This window comes from Taudactylus pleione, unplaced genomic scaffold (genome assembly GCF_031769625.1).
Source record: "Taudactylus pleione unplaced genomic scaffold, aTauple2 ptg000179l, whole genome shotgun sequence".
NCBI classification, from domain to species: Eukaryota; Metazoa; Chordata; class Amphibia; order Anura; family Myobatrachidae; genus Taudactylus; species Taudactylus pleione.
In genome coordinates, this window is record NW_028284581.1 from 511,429 (window position 1) to 539,322 (window position 27,894).

The 27,894-nt window shown below is 44.3% G+C and overlaps 1 protein-coding gene across 2 annotated transcripts in view; it reads left to right on the top strand.

Annotated features, from left to right (window-relative positions):
• GMPR (guanosine monophosphate reductase) overlaps positions 1 to 27,894 on the top strand; it is a 138,808-nt gene that overhangs the window by 25,316 nt on the left and 85,598 nt on the right. Inside the window, exons 3-4 of one of the 2 annotated variants that reach the window (XM_088475946.1) lie at positions 481 to 564; positions 8,634 to 8,807. In XM_088475946.1, coding sequence (XP_088332072.1) covers positions 481 to 564; positions 8,634 to 8,807 — 258 coding nt within the window. The remainder of the gene's footprint in view (positions 1 to 480; positions 565 to 8,633; positions 8,808 to 27,894) is intronic. The other variant, XM_088475947.1, reaches the window with a different exon arrangement.

A 27,894-nucleotide genomic window follows, 5' to 3' on the forward strand; every position in this document is an offset into this window, starting at 1 on the left:
TGTGCATGATCTGAGTCACACTGCGCATGAGTCCCGATGGCTACCTCTGGGAGGCGCAGAACATTTTTGGACGCAAAAGGTGGTGATTTCAGTGGTCATTTCTGGGAGGTAACATGTGGTGGCTAGCTAGTAATGGGCATGACGCTGACAGCAACTACGTCTCAAGATGCCATGTTCAGATGGCGAAATTGCACCTGCCATAGAGCTATTTCAAGCTTCAATGTTGCTACCAATGGTCTAAACATGTAGTGAGACGGATTAGCGCTGCTGCCAGTGGGCGTCTCAGTAGGCTCAGAATTGGTTGTGGCATTACCATAAAGACACGGTTACGGAAAAAGGCGCAGCCACGGCTGTGTCTGCGTGCACCTCTGGATCAGGCCCAATTCTACACTTCTGTAAGTTCCTTAATATCTCACTTATGCAAATGGTTCCTTGAATGTGCCAAGTTTTCCAACTTTGTTGCTCTTTTATGTCTTTTAGCATGCACTATTTACTGCAATTCACAAGCATTACTCATTAGAAGACTGGAAGAACTTTGCATCACTGTCTCCTGAATGTCTTGAGGTATGAACCCATGCTCTATGTCCCAGATGTAAGATTAGACATGCATTGTAATTAATAGGTTAACTATACAAAAATACCAAACAATTCTAAAAAATAAGCTGCGATATCACAAGGGGGTGGTGTTTGTAAAGGTTTTACTAGCTTAACTTTTCAGCCATAACATTATGAACAATTCTCCAGCTCCTGTTACTACTAGAGATATGCTTCCCATATTTTGGTTTTGGTAAAACTACTCTCAAATTATATCGTTTTGGCAAAACCACCCTCAGTGTTTTGGCTTGGATTCGATTTAGGTTTTGAATTTCTTTAAAATGTATAAAAATAGCTAAAATCATGTAATTTGGACCTGTTTACATGCAATCCAAAACCCGAGATTTGTTTTTAAACCCAAGATATGAATTTACAGCAGACCCAAGCCATCACTCAGTTCTACTTGGACCCCTGAAAGTGATTTGAGCCGGAACCCGTTTTGACTCAGAACTCTGTCCGCTGGTGCTCTGCATGGCCGACATGCTAAGATGGGTGTAACCCATGGCCACGCGCTGTGACGTGTAACCACACCCCCTTCTTCATACACGGAAAGAATGCTGGGGATGATTTTTTTGCCCCAGTGCATCCCTGTTAAGGGATAACTTTAATATTTGTGCAGATATAGAATTGAGAGTAGCATAATTATCCTGAGACAGCGATGTAGTTGGATCAGAATCCTTATAGACAAGTGATGCATTATAGATCATGTTACAGAAAGCATCAATTGTGCTGGCCGTCTCTTGCACTCACCTTAGTGTGCTTTGGTGCATTTACATTAATAATAAAATAACCATATAGCTTCATGAGGAAAATGTGTCTCTAAGGGCCCCTTCCAGCTACAATGCATATTGATTTATTCAGATAGTGACTATAAATTAAATTTATATAGAATTAAGACAACTGTCAGATTGTTAAAGATTAACTAAATGTGCTACAGTGAATTCCACTTGGATTGTTTAGCTCTGTTGGGGAGGATCAGAGCATAGCTAGGGCATGGGCCTCTTAGAAATGTTGCATTGTCTAGTCTGGGTGTAGTATTTGATTGGTTGCCGTGGACTAAGCAGTGTATCTCAATCTCAGACCTGGTGGTTGGTAGTGCAGCTGCTCTCTCAATAGCGGTTTCTAGGAATATGCAAATGCTAATCTCAGCCTTCCCTTTGCGCTCCACTGTTCTCCACTGAGAGTACGAGTGGTGATACGCCCACTTTCAGGCTGTGTGGTCTATGTATTTGTGATGGAGATTGTAAACTCTGCAATCATTATATATTGATTAAGGGAGTAAATATAATTATCAATTATCTTGTGGGTGCAATTTTTTTAATGAATATTTTAATGTGGCAAAGTTAATTTAGGATGGTGCCCACAACTTAAATAATGGCCTTATACAGTCAGATGGAAACACTATTTTAATGTCTCAAGTCGCGATATTCTTTAATGTGCATGCACTGATTTTTGCATTCTGTGTCTTTTTGCAGTTGCAGTTGTGGCTTGCAATTCTATATGTCTAGGAGGCAGAAAATGGGGCTGAAATAAGTGCACAGTGGGCGTACAGTCGCGGGCAGTAGGCGCGCAGTTGCAGCCAAAGTACAGTAAAGGTGTGGTGTGGGTGTGTAGTAGCGAAATGCAACTAAACTAGCTGCTGAAAAGTCTCAAGTGCAGCCTCCGGGAGGTGTCTGAGTCACAAGTTCTCTGACCCTTGTGTAAGTGTTATATCGATAGCTATGACTAGGGATGTGCGCCAACCTCTGTGTTTTGGTTTTGGATCTGTATCTTCTTTGTGTTTTGGATCTGAATTTGGTTTTGGAAAAAAAGCCCTTGCATGTTTTGGATTTGAATCTGTATTTTTTTTTTAAAAATCATAAAAACAGCTAAAATCACATCATGTGGGCCTGTTTTTGGTCCTACAATATTAATAACCTCAATAACATTAATTTCCACTCATGTTGTTTTCATCCAGTTTAGGCCAATAAATTGTACCAAGCTAGCTGGCTGACTAAGCTAAGTGGCAGCAGTGGGCGGCACAAACACGTGGCAAAATGAAAGGGGCATGCCGGAGATGCTGTCTGTGGCAGCACACAAAACAGAAGCTCTGAACAGGAAGGGGGCAGAGGGATTTGTAAAGTCTGGTACTAAACATCTGTTATCATTATGCTTCTGGGATTATGGATGGGAAGGGTGGGAGGGGGGGTGAGAGAACATATCCAGATACCATCACAAAATAGCCTTTCCGTTTGGTGTTTGAGTTGCATCTGACCAAACATGGCTGTTATGATCAAGGAACACCAAGCCAACTAGGTTGGTATCTACAAATCTAGGTTGAAAAATGGCATAAGAGTATTTTGCAAGTATACCTATTTGTGATTTTAGTTGAAATAAATACAGTATGAAACTATAAAAAAAAAGTAAGCATCAGAGCAGCGGCACAAAAGCATGGCAGTTTAAAAAAAATATAGGACATCTATTACATTTTTGCAACACAGCAGTGGCAGACAGAATGGCAGTTTCATAAACTATAAAATTAAAAATGTCAAGCAGCAATGCCCCAAACAGTACATAATGCAAAGAAAAGAGGTGCAAGATGGAATTGTACTTGGGCCCTTCCACCACCCTTATGTTTTATATAGGACATGCACAGTTTAACAAACTAATCACTTCAGCGACAGGGACTGCCAATTGTGGCTGAAGAGATTGGTTTGTTTGGGCCCCCACAAAACAAGCTACCAATGGGCACCTGACATTGCTGGCAATGATCTCTCCATGCACAAACTGGCTTTACAGAGGCCAAATGTTGTCGCCATCATCATCCAATTACTCACCCTCATCAGTGTGTACATCATCTTCACATAATATTAATTTGTCCCAGCTGGAATCTACCATTACAGCCTCAGGTGCCTTTGTAATTTTTGGATGTAACTGGTGGTAAAGGTCTTACTCATGAAATTTGTAGTTCATTTTGATGAACATCATCTTTTCCACATTTTGTGGAAGTAGCCTCCTACACCGATCGCTGACAAGGTTCCTGGCTGTGCTGAAAACTCTTTCTGAGTACACACTGGAGGGTGGGCAGCTCAAGTAAAGCAAAGCCAGTTTTTGCAAGGGCCTCCAAATTGCCTTTTTTTTCTGCCAGTAGTGAAACTGACTGTCCGTCATGCATATTTGGATGCTATCATTAAAATAGTCTCATTCTTTGAATGGTGACCATATCAGATGGAGTCACGGTAGAGGTCTTATTAATTGTAGGCAATTCTTTTAGACCTGACCAGATGTCAAAACTTGGTTGTGTTGACTCATCTGCATCACCACTGGGTCTTTTTTGTGAAAAGTTTTGTTTCTTTCGGGCAGCCGCACTTGCTGGAGAAACTGAAGGAGGAGCCATCGTTGCATCACGTGCCACTTGAGCTGACAATTTGCTTACCAACAGCTCTTTGCATCTCTTCAGATCTGTGTCCGTTGGGAAGGAAGACACGATGTATGACTTAAACCTAGGATAGAGCACGGTCGCCAAAATGTATTGCTCCTATTGGAAGATTATGACAACCCTTGGATCCTGGTGAAGCGAATAAAGGACTTGACCTACAAATCCAATATACGTAGCGGAATTGCTTAGTTTCAGCTCCTCCTTCAGTTTCTCAAGCTGCTTTTCCAACAGGCTAATGAGGGGAATTACCTGCCTCAGGCTGGCAGTGTCTAAACTCACTTCACAGATGACTACTTCGAAGGGTTTCAGCACTCTGCACAACACGGAGAGTATTTTCCACCGAGCTTGAGTAAGGTACAGTCCCCCTCCTCTTCCTATGTCATACTTCGTTGGATGGCTTTTTGCTGTTCCGCCATTCGCTGAAGCATATAAAGGGTGGAGTTCCACCTTGTAACTACCTCTTGCTTCAGATGGTGACAGGGTAAATTCAACATTTCTTCCAGGTGCTGCAATCTTCTACATGCACCTACTGAATGGCGAAAATGGCCAGAAATTTTGCGGGCCACGGAGGGCGGTCCTGTCATTTTAAATAAAATTTTGCACCACCAAGTTAATAGTGTGAGCAAAACATGGGACGTGTTGGAATTCACCATGGCATTTTCAGAAATCACAAATTTCGAGGAGAGTCCAAGCAGGGTAAGCCATTTTGCAATGACTTCCCTGAGTTTTTCTAAGAGGTTTTCAGCAGTTATACACAGAGTAGTCTGCCTCTGAATAAGCTGATTTTTCTTATATGATGCTGCTGCTGTTGGTGCTGCTGAAGGCAATACACCCACCCAGTGGGCTGTTACAGTCATGTAATTTTGCGTTTGCCCTTTTGCACTTATCCACATATCTGTGGTTAAGTGGACAGTGGGTACAACGGCATTTTGGGGGACACTAATTAAAAAAATGTTATGTCCCTGTACAGGCTGGAAATTGCTTTTCTTGTGAAGTGGAGCCTAAATGGGATTTGGTAGCAGGGACAGAGGACCTCAATTAACTGTCTAAAACCCACTGCACTAATGGCACATATCGGACGTACATCTAATATCAGCATAGATGTTATGGTGTCATACTTGCTCCCCCTTGCAAAGGATTGTTCAATAGTCAATTGTTTTTCAGGACTACCACTAGTAGTCTTCTTGATCCCCTTCTGGGATGAAGATCCACTCCCAGCAGCAGCAGGCGGTGTAGAACTCAAGGATTCTTCTGAGGAATCCAGGATAGGGGGGGACTGAGTTAGCCTTATCAAATTGGATGCGGGACTACTTCTGATCATGATTGAGTATATTGTTGATGAAGGTGTTGGTGGTGAAGATGTCAGGTGCTTGGATCTAGCAGACAGATTTTTTATGAATAAGAAAAGAATAACACACTGCGCTTCCACTTGCAGTGTCACAAGATTTTTTATGAATAAGAATAAGACACTGCGCTACGACTTATAGTGTCACAATACGTGGATGATAAACTGCGGTCTGGCTGGCAGTGTCACCGAACAATAATAGAGTACACACACAAAAAAAACTGAAAAAAATATATTTTTATTTTTTGTGGAATGCTAATTTTATTTAACTTCAAAAAAAATTTACACTGGGAAAGAGCACCCCTGGATGAGGCAGCCGCCCCTTGATGAACAACACAGCACCCCTTTATGGACAACAAAGCACCTCTGCGGAGTGTGGACGGACCACCTGCAGAGTCACAAATACGTGGATGATAAACTGCGGTCTGGCTGGCAGTGCCACCGAACAATATTTTTTTTACACTGGGGAAGAGCACCCCTGGACAAGGCAGCAGCCCCTTTAATGAACAACACAGCACCCCATTATGGACAACAATGCACCCCTGCGGAGTGTGGACGGACCACCTGCAGAGTCACAAATAGGTGGATGATAAACTGCGGTCTGGCTGGCAGTTTCACTGAACAATAATAGCGCAGCTAGCACACACAAAAAAAACCATTAAAAAAATCTTTTTTTTTAAATTATTTGTGGAATGATAATTATTAATTTTAACTTTTATTTTTTTACACTGGGAAATAGCACCCCTGGATTGACAGAGCACCCCTGGATGACACAGCACCCCTTTATGAACTGCAGCCCTAGCCCCTTGATGGACAGGACGACAGTGACACAGCAACACCCCCCACTGCAGCCCCAGCCCGACAACACCGAACCCTTGAACATCTGCAACACTGCACCCTTGAACAACAGAGAAGAACAGAGCACCTCTGTTCTGTACACTCTCCACAGCAGGAGTTAAAATGGCGTCGATCACCGGGACCTTTATAGAATCCAAAACCCGCGAGAATCCGACAGCGTGATGATGACGTTTTTCTTCATTTTGGATTCCGAGTTACGCAGGAAAACCCGAGCCGGACTCGGATCCTACTCGGACCCCCTATGTTTGGGTGGGTCCGGTTCTCGGAGAACTGGAGCCGCTCATCTCTAGTTATGACTGTGTGCACACGGTTGAAAACACACCCATTTTTGCAAAACCCCTAAAACTGCTGCAACATTGTTCTACACTGTAGAGCAAATACAAATTTTTTCATCTACAGTTGGGGAAGGAGAGTCCTGTACTTACATTTTTAATTGTTATAATATGTCCTACTTTACATGTCCCAATCCATTTTGGTACTTATCTGCTGTATCCAGCATTTAAGTGTTATGTGCTTGCATTGTGTACTGCGATTTTGTGGAATTTCAAAACTCACAGTGAAGCCACGCCCCCAGTCAGAATCCAACCGCAACAGACCCAGGTGCATCAAGGGGAGGCAGTCGCAGCCTGAGAATTGTGTATTCAACTGATTTAAGTACGAATAAGTCGTACAGATGCAATTTTTGTTGTGTACGCATTTTCAGAATCCATATGTGTCTGACTCTGAATAAGGTCCAATAAGTAACATCCCATCATAAATTATTATTGTCCCCACTATCAGTCAAATAGTATTGCTCACATGGTATAATTAAAAAATAATATTGCAACCTTAATATACTAAGATAGTACTGCCCACTTAATAATATCAAAAATTAACTTACAACTCCTAATAGATTCATAAAATTATTTTGCCCCGTAACATAATTATTATTTTTGCCCCAATAATAAAATACATAAATATGGCCCAAATAATTAATAAGTGTGTTGTTCCGCCTCTTATATTCTGAATGATAGGTCAAACTACAATTTCACCTTCCTCTACCACCTATTTCTTCTGGCAGTTTTGCATAAAGTTATGGGTTTTTGAAGCCACCAGGTCATCTACCCTCTGATCTATTGGATGGTAAATCCAGGAGTTAGAAGGTAAAAACTGCCAGTGATGTTAGTGACTCGCGAACTGCCGAAACAAACGCTTCCTAACCTGTGGATGCTTTCTATGTCTCCTAGCTGGAGCACAGGTGTATTCATCACTGACAGAATGCATCCACAGGGAAATGTGTCAGTCAGTGAAGAATACACCTGTGCTCCAGCTAGGAGACAAAGAAAGCATCCACAGAGAAATGTGTGAATGTCTCCTAGCTGGAGCACAGGTGTATTCATCACTGACTGACACATATCCCTGTGGATGCAATCTATGTCTCTTAGCTGGAGCACAGGTGTATTCATCACTGACTGACACATATCCCTGTGGATGCAATCTATGTCTCTTAGCTGGAGCACAGGTGTATTCATCACTGACTGACACATATCCCTGTGGATGCTTTCTATGTCTCTTAGCTGGAGCACAGGTCTATTCATCACTGACTGACACATTTTAATAGATCCACAGTCTGCACTAAATATTTCACTTGAGAATTTGGGGCTGATTCTCATGCAAATAAGGAGTTGTTGCATACAGCGCATGCGCAGATGCAATTTACACATTTTTGCATATGTCCATCCTAGGGGGGTACCCAATTAGCCCCAAACATTGTTCGGGTACTAATGGATAGCCGCGATCTGCAAAAAAATTATTTTTTTTTGCCGATTATTATTTAGGTGGTGAAAAAAACGGCACTTATCGTGGATTATTTTTCGGGACACATCAGGTCTCGAAAAATATCCACAATAAGTGCAGGCGTTGGGCAGCACTTCGGGGCTAATTGTATAGCCCCGCCTCGATCAATTAGCAGCGAAAGTTTAGCTCTGCTACTTGGAAACTAACTAGTCTGAGTAGGACTGCATTAGATGGATCTGTCTTGCCATGAAATTGGTTGTTTCTGGGCAGCGATGATGCGATCACAAGGAAATGCCATGGGAGTGTCATGGGCGTGCATATGGAGGAGCATAGGGCTTTTGCAAGTGCAGATACTAATCATGACGGTTGGCAGAAAAACAATGGGTGGCACGGGTTTCCGCTTGCAGATGCACAAACCCACGCCTTAGCCCTATGGAATCTCTCATTGGCATAAGGTAATAAATCAGGCTTCCACGACTGCTTGTAACTACAGCCACTTTGCGTGTGACTCCCCTAAGTGAGGAGATCTGGAAAACGTGCAGCCTTTAGGGCTGAATTTGAGAAACACTGGATACGAGTACATTTGCATGTCATTGAATAAGACTTTGACCCTAAATACAATGTAATTTTGTATGATTGCAGCATGTAGCAGCCAGCTCTGGAAGTAGTCAAGCAGATCTGGAGAAGTTGAGCAGCATCCTGGAGGCTATTCCTCTTATCAAATACATATGTTTGGATGTAGCTAATGGATATTCAGAACACTTTGTAGAATTTGTGAAGACTGTACGTGGCAAATTTCCAAACCACACTATCATGGTAAGTTATCTAACCTCACCCTGCAAATAATCTCTAAATGAGTAATGTGAAGTTTGTAGAATTCCTTGGTTACAGGTGAATTGTCAGGTAATATGCTTATATGGAAACTTTCTGAACAGGAAATAATGTGTGGCACAGTGCCTGCCTGCTCTTGTGTAACCACGAACATATACAGCATAGGCATATGCTGATAAAATTGGTTGGGTCCTGAATGCAGATGGTCAAAATGCAGATGGTCAGAATAACGACAATTCTGTGGTGACACACACATTACTGAAAAACACCGTAACTACACTAAATTTAGGTTCTACAGATTTGGTGATACCAAGCCCGGCTGTTTGTTATGTAACCTGCAACAAGGCGATACTACCTTTGCTGTTCTTTCATCTCTGCATAACCCACATGGGACTTAGCTGATGGGGAAGACATCCTAATTGTCTTATGTGACATTTATACAAAACTTTATAAGTAAGGCTCAACTCATTCACAGAACAAGCACCTTTTTTGGAGCTGTGTGCCTCATATTACACCTGCGTAAGCAGATTCGCTTATAGTGCCAATTACCATAGAAGAAATAAAAAATGTTCTTAAAACCTTAAAGCCTTTTAGGGCTCCCAGGACAATTGTTTGGGAATTTTGCTAAATTATTTTTGCTTTGATGTTCTGGTTGATGCAATTCTTCTTCCATATGCTTCATGCAAGACAATGCTTTCCTTTCCTCTGTTGTGAGTAATATCTGAATCTGTTGCGAAGAAACATTTGAATAAACTTTGAAACCATTTATAAGAAGTGGTACTGACTTTTCAATTGGTAGAACCTGCTCCAAAAAGTATATTTCTTATTATAAAATTCTCACGTAAGACTTTGGCTAAGCATCTCAAAAATATCCTCACATCAATAGTACACATAGACCAGACAGGCTATATCTAAGGTCGCCCACCGGTTACTAATGTGCGTAAGGTTCTATCTGTCATGCAACATCCATGTAATGCTGGAATCGAAACCCAAAGTTAATTTTGATCCCTCGATACTAAAAAAGCATTTGTGACATGGGACCATTTATTCCATACTATTGGTTTGGTTTGCCATATGCTTTTGTACAGTTGCAGACTTTGTATACTAGTCCTTTAACTAAAATCCTACCTAATGGTCATATCTCTTCTCTGTCCCCATTGTTGTTTGCTCTGGCCCTGGAGTCTTTAACTGTAGTGTAAAGAAATAGTAAGAAATGCTTTTGCGGATAATTATTCTAGATTATATAATTTAAATAATAATCCCCAAATCCATAAACCCACGTCAAGGGAGATAAATCAGTTTATGGTCTGGAAAAAACCCAGCTGTGGTCACCAATTATAGACCAATCACATAATTGAATATGGATGTAAACATATACGCTAAATTAATTACGGCTAGATTGAACCCTTTGATACCTTCCCTGATTAACCCGGGCCAGACTGGATTCGTCCTTGGAAGACAAGGTTCAGACAACACCTGCCGGGTTTTCAATATAACAGACATTTCCTGTGTCTGGAGGTCCGTTACTCTTTCTCTCTTTAGATTTAGATCCCAAGAAGGCATTCGACAAACTACATTGGGGATATCTAATGACTGTCCTCAGCCGTTTTGGGCTACGGGGGTAAGGCCCTTTCTTTGGTAATGGCTCTCTATTCTGATCCTTCTGCAATGATTTTTGCAAATGGTATCTGCCCTTTAGTATTTTTTATTTCTAATGGCACCTGGCATTTCCCCTTTCCCCTCTAGTTTTCATGCTTGCTATTTGGCCCTTAGTGGAATAGATGGTCTGCAACTATTCAAGGGTCTAATTTGGGAGGTTTGTCTCACAAAATTTTTTGTTTGCAGAGATTGTTTTATTATCCCTCACTAGTCCTGAAACCTCGCTACCAATCCTTACATGAGGTACTAGGAAATGACGCCCGAGTCTCATACTACAAATTGAATACTGCAAAGATGGAGGCTCTTCCAATAAATTCCCCCCCCCTACCTTTTCTATAAACTTAAAGGCATTTATACCTATGCTTGGGAGGAGTATATATATTTTATTATATTTAGGAGTTCATATTCCACAGTGTCCGACTGACACTGGCAGGGGCTGGCTGGCAACTTTTGGCCTGGGGGGCAGACACAAGTAAGTGGCCCGATTTCTCCACCAGCGCATTGCAATGGAGAAAAGACACATGATAATAGCCTCTGTAAGAAAGGTGTGCCTAATGTGGGTGTGCTTTAAATAATGTAGAGAGGTTTGCAGTGACAGCCAGATTAGGGAGCATCGCAGTGACTGCTATATAATGCAGAGAGGTTCGCAGGGACCATCAGATCAGGGAGTGTCGCAGTGACTGCCATATAATGCAGAGAGGTTCGCAGGGACCATCAGATCAGGGAGTGTCGCAGTGACTGCCATATAATGCAGAGAGGTTCGCAGGGATCATCAGATCAGGGAGCGTCGCAGTGACTGCCATATAATGCAGAGAGGTTCGCAGGAACCATCAGATCAGGGAGTGTCGCAGTGACTGCCATATAATGCAGAGAGTTTCGCTGGGACCATCAGATCAGGGTGTGTCGCAGTGACTGCCATATAATGCAGAGAGGTTCGCAGGGACCATCAGATCAGGGAGTGTCGCAGTGACTGCCATATAATGCAGAGAGGTTCGCAGGGACCATCAGATCAGGGAGCGTTGTAATGGCTGCCAGATAACGCAGTAATCACCAGATTATGCAGAAATCATCAGTGACCCACATATAACACAGATATTATGAATATACAGTAGCCCTCACACACAATAATACACCCCCCTCCACATTCACACACATTATTACATCACCCCCAGCACCGACAGTATTAAAACACCCCATCCCCCCGAAGATAAAAATAACTACAGCCCCCCATTGCATAAGTATTCCAACACCCCCCTTTCCCTCTCAAATGTCATGTAAACATGTACACCTCCACTGGCACTTACCTGCCTGGAATGCTGCTCTGTCTCTGGTCCCTGCGGAACTCCAGGAAGAGATGACACAGACAGGATAGTGAAGGGGCGGAGACTCGGGGTGAGGGGGCGGGGTCTTCAGCAGGGACGGGAGGTGATTGATTAATATAGTCAGTCAGGGTAGGAGAGGGGGCGGGGCCTTCCGGTGAGGGGGCGGGGCCTTAGCCGGGAAGAGGAAGGAGCCCGAGGGAAGGGACAGAGGACACAGAGGTAGGTGCACAGCCCCTGCAGCGGAGCGGCCTCGGAAGGAGCGCTGCTCAGTGTGCAGCCACAAGCTACATAGGGTGACAGACAGCCCGGTAACAGGCAGAGAATGCTGCCCAGCCGCTCTGATGCTGCTATAGTCGGAGCGACTGAGAGCACTTTCTGCCTGTCACCCGGCCGTCAGTCGTACCTCTGCACTAGTGATACGGCCCTCACTGAGGCAAAAGTCTACCGGCCCGGGGGGCATATGGCACCCTGCCCCCCGGCCCAGCCCGCCACTGGACACTGGTATGTACCTATGTCCCCTTATTAGGGATATGCTCTTGTTTGAAGGCTGACTGTATGTTGCAGGAGGTCTCATGGCTAGGCCATATAGCAGCCCTAAAAATGGTCCTGTTACCCAAACTACTGCATTTATCCCCAGATCGCTCACTCTATCTAAATTGAATACATTTTATTCAGTGTTTATTAAATATTCTTGGAAATCGAGGAAACGTAAGTTGTCTAAACGTAGTGTATCCTTGCCTACTACAGAAGGAGGCTTGGCATTTCTGGATTTGGAAAAGTACCACTTGGAGATTGGTTTGTGGTAGATAACCCTAAACTATTAGTAATTCTAGAGCAGAGTAGGATTCACACCTTTTTATTACCTGAACTACTATGGTTACGACGGTCCTGTGAGACCCAGGTATACTCATCTATGGTGGTGTAGGCATCTGTGGCTGCTTGGCATTAAGTGGTTTCGGCTAAATTAATTTCCTCTTTCTACCACTAACCTGTCTTTAGATGCTATTGCAGGATAATTCCTGATTTGAGTTTTTGAAATATGTAAGGGATTTGGTGTGCGAACTCTGACATAATAAGGGATGGTGCACTGCTATCATTTGCAAGCCATCAGGAACAGTTTTCTATTTCCCCTAGAGGTTTTTATAAGTACCTACAATTACATAATTGATTGCAAATTCTTTAAGAGGGTAAATTAACTTTGGTCGCCACCCCAAAATATATAACTGAGAATTTTTTTTTGGTTTGGTCTAAGAAGGGCATCTCTTGGTGGTATAGGTTACTTCTGGGCACCTGGTTAATTTCCAGGCTTATCAAAATGATGATTAGAGCTCTATATTCTGCATTTGTTTTAGCTCTTCTAAATGTATATCACTTTCCAGGAAGTTTTATAAACTTATCCATCCCAGAGTGATTGACAGGAAGTGAGCATTTGGGGGTGGTGTGGGGGGGAGTTCGGAGAAACGCAGGCGTGCCAGTGCGTTTGAACACCGTTACAGGGGTGTGCATAAATTAGCCACTGCGATGCCATAGGCAGCTTGGGCTTTCACTGCGTGCGATGAGGTTAGCAATTTCTAAGTAAGATCAGACCTTGTGCAACTGTGCGTGAGGCTGTTATGGTACTCTATGTTACCGATGGTTTGCTATGTTGCTAAGTATTACGGATGTAAGGAGATGTGGGCATCCTTATGTTAGGCTGCGACGGCATTGTGATTGCAAGCATCAGCATATTTTCGCAGATGAACTGCGTGCGTAATCGCAGCTGTGATCTCAATAGAGATCCGTAATGAATCGGGTCCATAGTCTTTTGAAAACTTAATTATCGCGGTATATTATATTTGCCTATTGTTGATAATTGGCATCACAAGTTATCTTTCCTTAGCAGAAATGCAGTTTTCAAGTCTGCGGTATATGCTGAACTTGCATACCCAATGCAGATGCTCTCCCCTCTGTTCCACCCAATCAGATATCCTCAAGTGCTCTACAATATTTTACACTTTTTTATGGTACTGCAAAGATGGAGGGCATTGGGATCCCTGATATAGTGGCTTTTACCCGTTCAGTGGTGTTTCATATTGTTCTGGCTGGCTCCATGGTCAGCACCACTATGTGCATTTGGAACTTGAGTGGAAATTATTCTACCCTTATTCACCTGCTGCCCTTTGTTCAAAGATACTTATATTTCTTGGGTTATGATTAATGGGGAATTGAACAGAATTTCTCCACTAAATATATAATTCTTTTGGGCAATCCGGCTTTTCCTCCCAGTCTTGAGAACTCACCTTACTTCCAGTATAGAGCTAGAGGTATATTATGTTCATTAAAGACTCTAGAGGAACCCATTGTTTGTGACAATAGATAAATATGCACTCCAATTGTTTATGTAATTACAGGCACGGCACTATGCAATGACATTAACCCATAATAAACCCACCTGGCTGTCCTCTGATTCCCTAGATAATTTGCTCTATTTCATTACGACAAATAAATATAGGATTGCATTACTCTATGAAGACTTTTCACAGTTAGATATTATTCCCCCTTAGCAAAACAATCATGATGTCTGGTCCACGGGATGTAGTCAGCATCCCAGCATGCGGAATGGCAACGGTCTGAATACCGGCGCCGAAATCCCAACAGGTCGGGATCCTGTCACCAGTATCCCGACCGATGGCATCCCAAAGGTAAGTATCGGGGTGTTAGAGGGAGGTTAGGGTTAGGTAGTGGGGTTAGGGTTGGCCATTAGGGGGATGGTTAGGGCTAGCCACTGAGTAGGGAGTGTTAGGATTAGGCTGCGGGGAGGGGGAGGTTAGGTTTAGGTACAAGGTGGGAGTTTAGGGTTAGGCACCGGGGAGGGTGGGTTAGGGTAGGGGTTAGAAAAATACTTACCATTACTTCCTATGGGTGTCGGGAATCTGGCTTTCGGGATGCCGCTGTCGGTATTCTATGACATGTTGGGGAGGAATCTCATTTCAATCATAAAAAGATCTAACCAATAAAATGGCATCCGAATGGAATAATGCTGGGGGCATTAACAATAAGAAACCACTGACAAGATGGCCGCCAGGGACAACGCAAGTGCAGTGGTGACCTAGAGACACAAAAATCCCACTCTAGTGTAAACATCATACAAATCAGGACAAAGATCACTTCCAAAATGGCCACCATCAGCGATGCATGTGCAGTGAAGTTCTGAGGCCTGCAAACCACACTCTAGTGACCACCTAATGGGAAAACCATACAGATAGCCGGGGACGTGAACCCGGAAGTGCGGGACACGCAGGATGCGGGACACACCGCATTTGAGACACAGGTAACTATTGGGCACTGCACCTATTTAAGGAGAAAGACAGAGGGGGACAGACACCCTTGAAAAAGTCAGTTTTCAGATGAAATGCGTTGGGACATGCTCCCCTATCACCTACATTTGAACTATATGTACTTTTGGACATTTATTGCAACTTATACTAATATAATTTGCATGTTCTTGTTTTAAATTTCAGGACTCTTGGAGTCCTTGATATTAATACCATAAGAATAAGATAGTGTTGTACTATTAATTATATTGCTCTATTATCAACTACAACAACAATGCATACCCATACATAGTAACAATTCCCATATCACCTCTACGAGCACCGGGACTGAGGAAACCAGCAGGATTCAAACAGCGAGATTGGGTAAGTACACCATTTCTTACCCTATCCTACACAAATAGTGTTTTAAGTTCCTGATACTGTACACTATACTGTATTTGAGGTGGAGAGGAGGAAGAAGAGGTATTGCAGCAGACATCACTCACTGTATAAGAACACCCACCCTACAGCCTTAATTGTGATCATCATACATATAGTATATGTTATGGACTATGGGCCTGATTCAGAGCCGGGCTTTTTTCTTTTTGGAGCAGCCTCTTGGCCACTCGCATAGCTGTGGGTGACCACCCACAGCTATAGCGAGCGGCCATGATGATGGTCGCGATGGTCAAGACCATCGCGACCATCGGGCTTGTGACGAGACCCTTGTGGTAGGGTCTCGTTTATCGCAAGCCCCAGAGAGCTTTCGTCTCTAACAGAGCCGGAAGCTCTCCACTGACATCACCTTTTGGGCAGCCACCCCCCACAGCCCGTCCACCAAAGGGGGCGAGCTGTCACTCGACATTGACAGCTCGCCAACTTTGGTGCGAGACCCGGAGCAACGGATTGCCCGTCGCTAGCCGGGTCTCGCGCATGCGCACGACGGAGCCGGCTCTGTCATGCGCATGCGCTGTGGGCCACCATCGACCCCGGTTGCGAGCGCTCAGCGCTTGCGACCGGGTCTGAGTCAGGCCCTATGTGGATAGACTATCCTAGGACACTAATATTGGGACATCTATTTTGACCTTTTTTAAGAACACCCTCCCTACAGATTAAAAGTCTGGACTATCACTTTGAAAACATCTATTCTATACAAAGAGAGCCATTTTAAGAGGAGAACGAATTGGGGACACACACACACATATATATATATATATGTATATAAATATATATATGTATATGTGTATATAGAGAGATATATATGCCCCAGAGCGCACCACAATCCCTGTTTCTTATAATTTTGATAATACGAGGTTGGGATACCTCTATATGTGGAGCTGCTAGGGACATTACACTCAAAGAACCAGCAATGAACCTAACTCTCTTTACACTCAGCTTCCACTCAGTATGTTCATATTAATAGAGCTTATGGGGCTGATTCAGAGGTGGAAGCAGAAGTGCCTGCAGACACATTTATTGGCGATCACTCATCTACGGCTTTATGCAAATGGCAATACAAAGTCATTGCCTTATGTACATCCTGTTCTCTGACTGTGCAAGAGCTGAGACACCCAATTTCAGAGTTCATACACGCAGTAATACTGATTGGTGTTTTCTTAGACGCCACCATCGGTCATATCATCAAAAACTTGCACCTGTCCTATGAATCAGGCTCTATATCTCTCAGGCGCAGTGGAACCATTTTGTTTCTGATAGAACTGGATGTTGCCTGAAATCTCATATGCTTAGAACACACCTAACGATGGTGCGACCCTGCAATGCGATGTAACCATACATCACATTACCGTACACACTACACATTCTGGCGTACGTATTGTTACATGCTACATGTATCATCACCGCGTTGGCCGTGGAATCATCCCATCTGATGTGCAGCTCAGCAGATGGGACGATTCAATAAACCACGGCAGTGAACAACGGATTGGGAATGCTGAAGTGACTCATCTGAATAACCATTCTCCCTTTCTATCTGCCCCTCTCACACCCAGATTTTTGTGTGCATCAGGAGTATTATTACGTTACTATTTTGAGGTCTATTCATAGAGCAGTCAAAGTGCCCTGTTTAGCTGAAAACAGGGCTTTTCACTGGTTTCGGTTCTGAGTACGATTCATAGAAGAACGGAAAGCTCAGCTTTCAGTTCCTCTGCTGTGTACAGATCCGCCATCTCAGATGGCGTAATATGTACTGCAAGGCGAAAAGAGCGGGGAAGTTGAATATTTTCCTGCTCTATGTCCGGCACCGGGCGATGGCCCCGCCCCCTTTAGACCAGCATCCTTTGCAGCAGGTCTGACGTGACCTGCTGCTTTCAGACACAGGCACATACACAGTAGGAAGAAGACATATCGGACTCCCGATATAACTGTCTTCGCACTGCTTCTAGAAATCGTAGAGGGGCCATTTACCGAAGAATGTCGCCAGACAGGTAAGTGTACATGAATGGCTACAAAACATTACTATATATCACATTGATGTGATGCGATATACATTGGTATTTTCGGTAACCAGTTTATGTTTTACATGATTAGACCCCTATACAGTAAATTTAATTGTCAAATGTCAATGAACCAAAATTCCAAAATTGTCCATGTTAGGACTGTGATATCAGGCAACTAGTTTGCTCTATTACTACTTTAACTTTTTTGAGAAACGCTTCACGAATTCTCTGTACTGACGACACAATACGCTGATTTAAACTCACCACAATTCAACCGCACACGAGGAAGTGACTTTGCTCCTACCATTGGGCTGTGTGAATGGCTCCTGACTAGCTGACGGTTCAATAGCTATCACCGCCTGCGATGTATGTGCACCCTTTTCCTGCTGACACCAGTCTGGGACCTCTGGTCCCTTTGTGGACTCCATAACCACGGTTTGAGCAGTACTGGTCTAAGGGCCTCATTCAGCATGGATCACAAGTCTGCAATCACACGCACCCGCTCGTTGCGAAATTATGCAAATGAATGCGATCTCAGTGCGATTGCAGCACTATACCAAGACGCCCACCATTGTATAAAGCTGCCCACTTCCCATTACATACATCCGTGAGCAAAAACATCGGTAACATCGGACCCGTACGTGTGGTTGAGCTGACCCTGACTCACAAACTGCAAAAATTCCTGTTGCCATCTAGACATCTGGCTGCGTATGCCATAGCAGGGGCTTAATTATGCATGCCCCTGTAACGGCACGCCTATGTTCCTTCGACCAGCTCCTCTCATCACTCTGCGATGGCTATGTGTATCCGCTGCATTCGTTTTTGCGATCGCAGTGGCCGGTTTGCGCACGCGCATTGAGGTGCATGTGCAGAATGCAAACATCAACCGGGTGCATGCATCCGCAGACCTGCGATCCAAGCTGAATGAGGCCCTAAGTACGAGGGTGCACAGGCTGCATTGACTTCCAGTAGCTGAACCCACTTTTCACCAGTTACTTTGTACTGGTCTACAATATCACTTCTCATATTCTGCTACCTTGTGCTGGATCTCTGAAACACCTGCATTTCCAGATAGTTTCCTCCTGCAATCTTCATACTCAGAACATAATTCAATCAAACTTATTTAAATGTATGTGATATCTTAAATTGTTGCAAAGCATAGTTTATGATGGCATACTGGGCTGTTGTTTACATAGTCAAACACAGCAATTTAACACCTTAGGTCAGCTGGACATGTCTCAGATGTAGCCTGTGATAATCAGCCACAGTATATCTTACTAGTCAGAAGTAGCGTCCCTCCCCGCGGTGTCACATGGTGCGGGGAGGGACGCTGTACATGAGGCGGAGTCTCACGCTGCTGAAAAGGGGCGTGGCCTCACGCGATGGGGTGTGGCCTTGCGGGATGTGGTCCCGTTCTTGCTACTGGAGGGGGGTGCAGGAGGTGCCTTGCTGCAGTCCCGGCTCCCTTACAATGTCAGGAGCCGAGTGCTGCACTGCTAGTCAGATCTAATGTCGGCCATACATGGGGCGATTTGAAAACGTACGACACCTCGGTACGTTTTCAAATTCAGCACGATGCATCGCATGCTGCTGTGAATGGTAAATGATGCATCTTACAAGATGCTTTGTTTACCTATTTAACAGCATAACGGATTGCAGATCTTATGGTTTTCCCATAAGATCTACGATGCCGATGTACGACGGCGGGGACGCGCATCGCTGTCGTACAGCATGCCAAAACACACACAATATGCACGATTGATCGTTGTGATCGATCTAAATCGTGCATATCGTGTGTAAAATCTTACCATGCATGGGGGCCTTTAGAGAGCTGTGCTCGAATTTGAGCAGTGCATCCCATGTACGAAGTAACCTATGCACAAAGTATCCAAAATGAACAGTTAAAAAAACAGTTGAACAACATCAAAAAGCAGGTAATTTCTAAATGAAAATTATATTTATTTTGGATTCTAAGAATTTTCTCTTTTTATTCTAAATTATCATGTACCAAATTATTCATTCTTATTTCATTCCATGGCATCTTCTCTAGGGCTATTACATCCTTCACTCTCCCTGCAGCTGACCCCTCAGTACACATTGCATCCAGGAGCGGATTGGGAATTTAAAGCGACCCTGGAAAAAATAATGTAAGTGGCCCTATGTGGGTGTGGCCTTGTGTGAAATGCCATGCCCGCAAGCCACTCCCCCATGTTCAACATGTTGGGGGCATGCCCATCGTTTTGGGAGCTGATTGGCAAACCCCCAGTCCCTCTCTTCAGTGAATAAACACAGTGAGCATGTGAATGGGTATTTTCTTATCTATATGATTTCTCTGCAATGGGGAACCTCTGAACAAATTGATCCTTTCTGGACATGCAGTGTCTTGAGTCGGTATTCTCTATTAATGCAGGAGATCACAGGGTCTAGAAGCCGCCTTTTTGTGGAGGAATAAAGCCAATGTCATCAACATACAACAGTCCACCAATCATCCCCACGTCTTTCCAGCACCATTTACTCTGTGCCATCAGTGCACCAGTAAGTGCACCTCTGGCCCTGTTTCACCTACAGTAAGTTCCCCCTGCTAATATATCACCCGCAGTAAGTGCCCCCTGCTCTTATATAACCCGCAATAAGTGCCCCCTGCCCCTATATTACTTGCAGTGAGTGCCCCCTGCCCCTATATCACCCACAGTAAGTGCCCACTGCCACTGTATCACCCACAGTAAGTGCCCCTTGCTCCTACATCACCCACAGTAAGTGCCTCCTGCCTCTGTATCACCCACAGTTAGTGCTCCCCTGCCCCTGTATCACCAGCAGTAAGTGTCCCCCTGCCTTGTTTCACCAACAGTTAGTGCCACCCCTGCCCCTGTATCACCAACAATTAGTGCTCCCCTGTTATACCACAATTAGGGCCCCCCTACCTCTGTAAAACCCAGTTAGTGCCCCTACTGCCTCTACAGCCCCCCACCCCATGTATCAGCAAGGCCTTAGTAGGCCTTTACCTCCTCCCAGAGAAGCCTCCTGTTCAAGTTAATGGTGCTGTCGGTTTGCGGAAGGGGCTGTCCGTGAGCCGAGGATGTCTCTTCATGGATGGCTTCACTAGCACCCTCTTGTCCTCATCTCTGCCTTCCTCCTCCGTGCTGCTTAGCTGGAGCTGCCTGCTATACATGCCGGAGGGTACTTCTACTCCTATATTATGCTGCTGCTGCTTGCTTGTGACTCGGCTCCGCCCACCTCCGGCCTCCTCCTCACTGCTCATTGCTGTCAGAGCTGGACTGCTCTGTTTGCCTCCTCCCCCAAGATGCTGCTCACAGACTTTAACCACAGCCCGTATCATAAACCTGCCACTGCCAGAATGTTTTTTTTTTTCAAATAAAGTAAAAAAGTCTGACAGGCTGGAAAATTCCATCAAATTTCTATGGGCATTCCGCCCCTGCCCCTAGTTCCTGGTCCTCTTCATTACCATTGTTGCAGCAAACACCTGAACGCAGTGGGAACGCACGGGTTATGCATGTGCCACAAATAACTTATGTCCGGGTCAAATTTTATAATATATAGATATATACTGTATATATATATATATATATATATATATATATATATAGTATGTTTATTTGCACACATAAAATAATAATAATAAAAAAAATATATATATATATATTTACATACATACACATGCACAAAATATAAATATATATAATATACAAACAAAATAGAAACAAAATTATTATTACCAGAAAATTATGCTTACCTGCCATCCTAGATGAATTATGAGGTGCTGTACACGGCCTTTCTTTTGTGGTCTGTGCCGCTTCTGATTGCAGTCACCAGCCATGGGGGGGGGGAGGTGGAATATGCACACATAATGTAGTTACAGAGATACTGGATGGGGAAAAAAGCAGAGGGACAAATGGAGATGGTGGCAGAGGTACTGGTGGCAAAGGGTGCAGAGGCACAACAGGGGGAAGTATCAGAAGGACAGATGGAGAATGTGGCAAAGGTATAGATGTGAAAAAGGAACAAGGCATGGAAGGGGGAAGGGGGTGGCATACTTGGGGACAAATCCATAGCTGATAAAGGTGGCAGAGGCATGCATGGGGGGGCAGAGGCACACATAGGTGGGGGGGGCAAAGGCACACATTAGTGGGTGGGGGGCAAAGGCACACATTGGTGGGGGTTTAGAAGCATACATGGGGAGGATAGGAGCAGATGCACAGCTGAGGAAGTTTTGAGTGCCTCTGTCTAGCCCAGCCAGGGGAGGCTGGTGAAGGAGAAGGAAGGAGCTGTAGGGGACCAAGGGGTGGGACAACATGTAGAGGAGTCGGGAGAGGAAAGTGAAACTGAATTTGTCCGGAGAGTGAGCCTAAAGTTCCCTGCAAGAGTAGGGAGGGGGGGGGGAACACAGCCACAATGCCCCCATCTAAACTGGTAGGTTCTAATGATCAAAACTGACAGAAGGACCGCTTGTGCTGATGATCCCAGCCCCAAACTGCTTCTGACTCACAGGCAGACATGTGTCTGTGAGTGAGAAGCAGACTGCAGCCACGATCATCAGCACCAGCAGCACCTCTGTCAGATCTATGTGCAACGGCACTTCCTGTATCTTTCTTTAGGCTCCTCAATTCCATCTGCCGCCTGCCTCATTAGTCAGCCTGGCCTGTTATTCCAGCTGGTTGATTAACTCATAGACCACCTCATCAGTCAGCCCGGCCCCCTCAACCCCGCTGGCTGAGTCGTGCGACACACTTTAGCTGGCTGCCTGTCATATTGGAAATGCAGGTAAAAAAAAAAAAAGTCTGACGGCTGTCAGGCGGCACCGCAAGCGCATCAGCCCACCGGGAATAATCCCGTTGACTTCAACGGCCAATCCGCCCTGATTGAAGCCTCAATAATCTGCTCCCCTCTTGTGAACACACATGAGCTATTTACTTATCTTAATAAATTGACAATAACATCCACAACCTGTCGCCATAAAACCCACAGCTATATTAATATCTCTCTCCTTCTACTTCTATTAGCTGGTGACATATCACCAAATCCAGGCCCAACCTACATGCCCTACTCAAAACGGAATATAAATCCAGCAAACCTCAGACACATCACATGCCTCCCATCACCCTCCAAAACACTAAAATGTGCCTTATGGAATGCACGCTCTGTCTGCAACAAACTAACATACATCCATGACCTCTTTATAGCAAACCAACTCAATCTTCTGGCAATAACAGAAACATGGCTCACGCAAACAGACACTTCCTCCCCTGCAGCATTCTCACACGGTGGCCTACACTTCACACACACCTCCAGGCCTGGTAATAGTAAAGGAGGTGGAGTAGGAATACTACTGTCCCAATCTTTTACATAAACAGTTATTCCACAGGTGCCATCCCTTTCATTTACATCATTTGAAGTACATTCTATTAGGACTTTCACCCCTTTCTCTCTGCACATTGCTGCAATCTATCGCCCACCTGGACCACCCAATCAATTTCTAGAACTTTTTCTGCCTGGCTCCCTCACTTCCTATCTTCTGACATCTCCACCATCATCATGGGTGATTTCAGTATCCCCATTGACAGTCCAGAATCTCCTCATGCCTCCAAACTTCTCTCTTTAACATCCTCTCTTGGCCTCTCCCAATGGACTGACTCCTCTACTTATCAAGATGGCCACTGCCTTGATCTTGTATTTACCACACTATGTTCAGTTTCTGGTTTCACTAATTCTCCTTTCCCTCTCTCAGATCATAACCTTATCACCTGTTCACTCTCCTCCATTACATCAACCTCAATGCCAATCAAATCAACCAAGCCTCCTCAAAGCCGCAGAGATATTAATGCTATTAATTTTGAACAATTAGCCACCTTTCTGCAACAATCACTCTTACCTGTTTCTAATTTCACTTCTCCTGAGACTGCTGTATCACATCTGAACCAAACCCTAGAACTAGCCCTTGATGAAGTAGCTCCAGCTACCCATCACACTCCGCGTAGACTTAGACGTCAACCGTGGCATTCCAAATTGACAAGACACCTACAAAAACTCTCATGTAAAGTAGAACGTCAGTGGCGAAAGTCTCGTACTCCAAGTGACTTCCTCACATACCTATATAAGAATATCTACCACTCTTATCTTAATGCACTGGATAATGCCAAACAAACATATTTCCAATCTGTCATCTCTGCCCAACCTCTAACCCCAAGCGACTTTTTAATACATTTAAATCACCTCTTACCCCTCCGTCACCCAACCCACCTGCTACTATCAGTGCACAAGATATTGCTTCCTATTTCAAGAACAAGATTGATAATATCTGAAATGAAATGGCATGCACTTCCTCAGCCAGGGACTTGTTCAATACCCTACCTGAACCCAGTGGCACATTCTCATCATTTGACCCCACTAATGAAGATGATCTATGTACACTCTTCTCATCCTCCTACTCTACTACCTCTCCTCTTGATCCTATACCCTCACATATCAGTAAAGTTCTATCTCCTGTGCTCATCCTGTGCAAATCTCTCTTCCTCTACTGGTATCTTTCCATCACTGTTCAAGCATGCAGTGATCACTCCCATTTTGAAAAAAATAAATTCTGACCCTAACTCTCAAATTACCATCTTATCTCCCAGCTCCCTTGCCCCTCCAAGCTACTGGAGAGACTTGCCTACACTCTCCTCACACACTTTCTTAACACTCACAACTTATTGGACCCACTTCAGTCAGGCGTTCGTTACTAACACTCCACTGAGACACTGACTAAGGTAGTAAATGATCTGGTCACTGCCAAGGCTAAAGGCCATTATTCACTTCTAATTCTTCTAGAAGCCTTTGACACTGTCACTCTCTTCTCATACAAACACTACAAGGTCTTCAAGACACAGCCCTTTCTTGGTTCTCATCATAACTATCTAATCGCTCTTTCACTGTTCACTTTTCTGATTCTACCTCCACTTCGCTACCTCTATCAGTTGGAGTACCACAAGGCTCAGTCTTAGGTCCTCTGCTTTTCTCAATCTATACCACCTCTCTTGGCAAACTAATCAGCTCTTTTGGTTTTCAGTATCATCTGTGTGCGGACGATACACAAATTTACCTATCTTCCCCAGATTTGTCACCATCTGTGCTGGTCCGTGTCACTGAATGTCTCTCTGCCATTTCATCTTGGAGGTCATCTCGCCACCTCAAACTTAATATATCCAAAACAGAATTAATTATATTTCCACAGGCCAATAGTAGTTACCAACCTGATATCTCTATTACTGTTGACTAATCAACCCCCACCTCAAAAGCTCGCTGCCTAGGTGTCATCCCTGACTCTGAACTGTCTTTTGTTCCCCACATTCAATCTGTCTCTAATACCTGTTACATACATCTAAAAAACACAGCCAAAATTCGACCATATCTTACACAAGACACTGCAAAAACTCTAATACAGGCACTCATTATTTCCCGCATTGACTATTGCAATAGTCTCCTTATTGGTCTTCCCAAAAACAAGCTCTCCCCACTACAATCCATTTTGAATGCAGCTGCGAGGCTGAACTTTGTCACCAAATGTTCAGTGTCTGCTGAGCCACTCTGTCAGTCCCTCCATTGGCTGCCGGTCTTCTACCATATTCAATTTAAAATACTTACACTCACACATAATGCTATTAACCAAATGACACCAGCATACATGTCTTCACTTATCTCAAAATATCTTCCAACCCAACATCTCTGCTCTGCACAAGATCTGCGTCTCTCTTCCCCATGCATTACTTGTTCCCATGCATGGTTACAGGACTTTTTTCAGGCTGCACCCACCCTGTGGAATGCCCTCCCATGCACAATAAGACTTTCAAACATTTAAGCATTCTCTGAATACTCACCTCTTCAGACAAGCTTATCAGATTCCAGGATGGGCCACATAACCTTTTATAGCTTCCCTATCTAACTACCTTCTTATAGTAAACACCTATCACATTTTCTCTTTCTTCAATTTAACAACATTCTAACCCTAGGCCAACTTTCCAGTGTGATTGGATTATACAGCCCACCAAGAACATCTGCAATCAGGCTGAACCAATTTGCAATATGTAGCACCTATCCTTGTGTATCAACACCTACAGTCAGGTGCATAAATATTGGGATATTGACAGAATTTTCATATTTTGGCCACTATTCACCACCAATAGTTTGGCTTTGAAATGAAACAAACAAGATGTGCTTTAACTGCAGACTTTCAGATTTAATTTGAGGGTAATTACATCCAAATCAGGTGAACAATGTAGGAATTACAACGGTTTCTATATGTGCCTCCCACTTTTTAAGGGGCCAAAAGTAATGGGACTATCAACTCAAAAGCTATTTCATGGACAAGTGTGGGCTATTCCCTCATTATTTCATTATCAATGAAGCAGGTAAAAGGTCTGGAGTTGATTCTAGTTGTGACATTTGCATTTGGAATCAGTTGCTGTCGACTCTCAATATGAGATCCAAAGAGCTGTCACTATCAGTGAAGCAAGACATCATTAGGCTGAAAAATCAAAACAAACCCATCAGAGAGATAGCAAAAACATTAGGTGTGGCCAAATCAACTGTTTGGAACATTCTTAAAAAGAAAGAACGCAACGGAGAGCTGAGCAACACCAAAAGACCCGGAAGACAACGGAAAACAACTGTGGTGGATGACAGAAGAATTATTTCCCTGGTGAAGAAAAACCCCTTCACAACAGTTGGCCAAATCAAGAACACTCTCCAGGAGGTAGGTGTATATGTGTCAAAAGTCAACAATCAAGAGAAGACTTCACAAGAGTGAATATAGAGGGTTCACCACAAGATGTTAACCATTGGTGAGCCACAAAAACAGGAAGGCCAGATTAGAGTTTGCCAAACAACATCTAAAAAAAGCCATTACAGTTCTGGAACACCATCCTTTGGACAGATGAGACAAAGATCAACTTGTACCAGAGTGATTGGAAGAGAAGAGTATGGAGAAGGAAAGGAACTGCTCATGATCCAAAACATACCACCTCATCAGTGAAGCATGGTGGTGGTAGTGTCATGGCGTGGGCATGTATGGCTGCCAATGGAACTGGTTCCCTTGCAGTTATTGAAGATGTGACTGCTGACAAAAGCAACAGAATGAATTCTGAAGTGTTTCGGGCAATATTATATGCTCATATTCAGTGAAATGCTTCAGAACTCATTGGACGGCGCTTCACAGTGCAGATGGACAATGACCCGAAGCATACTGCAAAAGCAACCAAAGAGTTTTTTAAGGCTAAAAAGTGGAATGTTATGCAATGGCCAAGTCAATCCCCTGACCTGAAGCCAATTGAGCATGCATTTCACTAGATGAAGACAAAACTGAAGGGAAAATGCCCCAAGAACAGAGCCGGCCCCAGGCATAGACAAACTAAGCAAATGCCTAGGGTTGGTGGAGGTTTGGTGCAGGCATGGCCGGGGCACCTGCTGCCGGCTGGGCAGAGACTCTGGCAGCTGCTTCTGCCACTGTGCAGCATACACAATCGGAGCTCATCTGACAGCTCCGATTGGGCCTGGCATCGACAGAACAGCTGGCGGTAGTTTGCGGAGAGCAGCACCTGGACGGCGTCTAGTGGTTAGCGCCAGGCCCGTTCTGAGGTGTCACACAATCAGAATTGGAATTGGGACTATAAGTAACTGGTTGCGGGATCGCTGCTGCACCATGGGCCTTTATGGTGCTAGGAGTAGTGAGTCACACCTCACGGCTTTTGGCTCCGTCTCCAGCAATCATCACACACAGCTGCGGCCTGCCAGCCTGAGATGGGAAAAGCACGACTGCCACCTGCGGCTTGCTGTACCTTGAGTTGGATTGCTCTGCAGGCTGCGCTCAAGTAAAGTAAGTTTGGAACTGGGAGAGGGCCGAGGTGCTGTGCTCACTGCTGGGAGAGGGGTGCTCTGCTGGGAAAGAGTTGGTGGGTGAGGGTGGGTGCTGATGCCATGCTGTGCTGGGTGAGGGCCCCTTTTGTGAGGCCACACCCCTTTTCAGGATCCCAGGGGGAGGGGGGGCACCACCCAATACCTTGCCTAGGGCACTTATTTGGCTAGGGCCGGCTCTGCCCAAGAACAAGCAGGAACTGAAGACATTTGCTGTAGAGGCCTGGCAGAGCATCACCAGGGATGAAACCCAGCGTCTGGTGATGTCTATGCATTCCAGACTTCAGGCTGTAATTGCCTGCAAAGGATTTGCAACAAAGTATTAAAAAGTGAAAGTTAGATTTAGGATTGTTTAGTTTGTCCCATTACTTTTGGCCCCTTAAAAAGTGGGAGGCACATATAGAAACCGTTGTAAGTGCTACACCATTCACCTGATTTG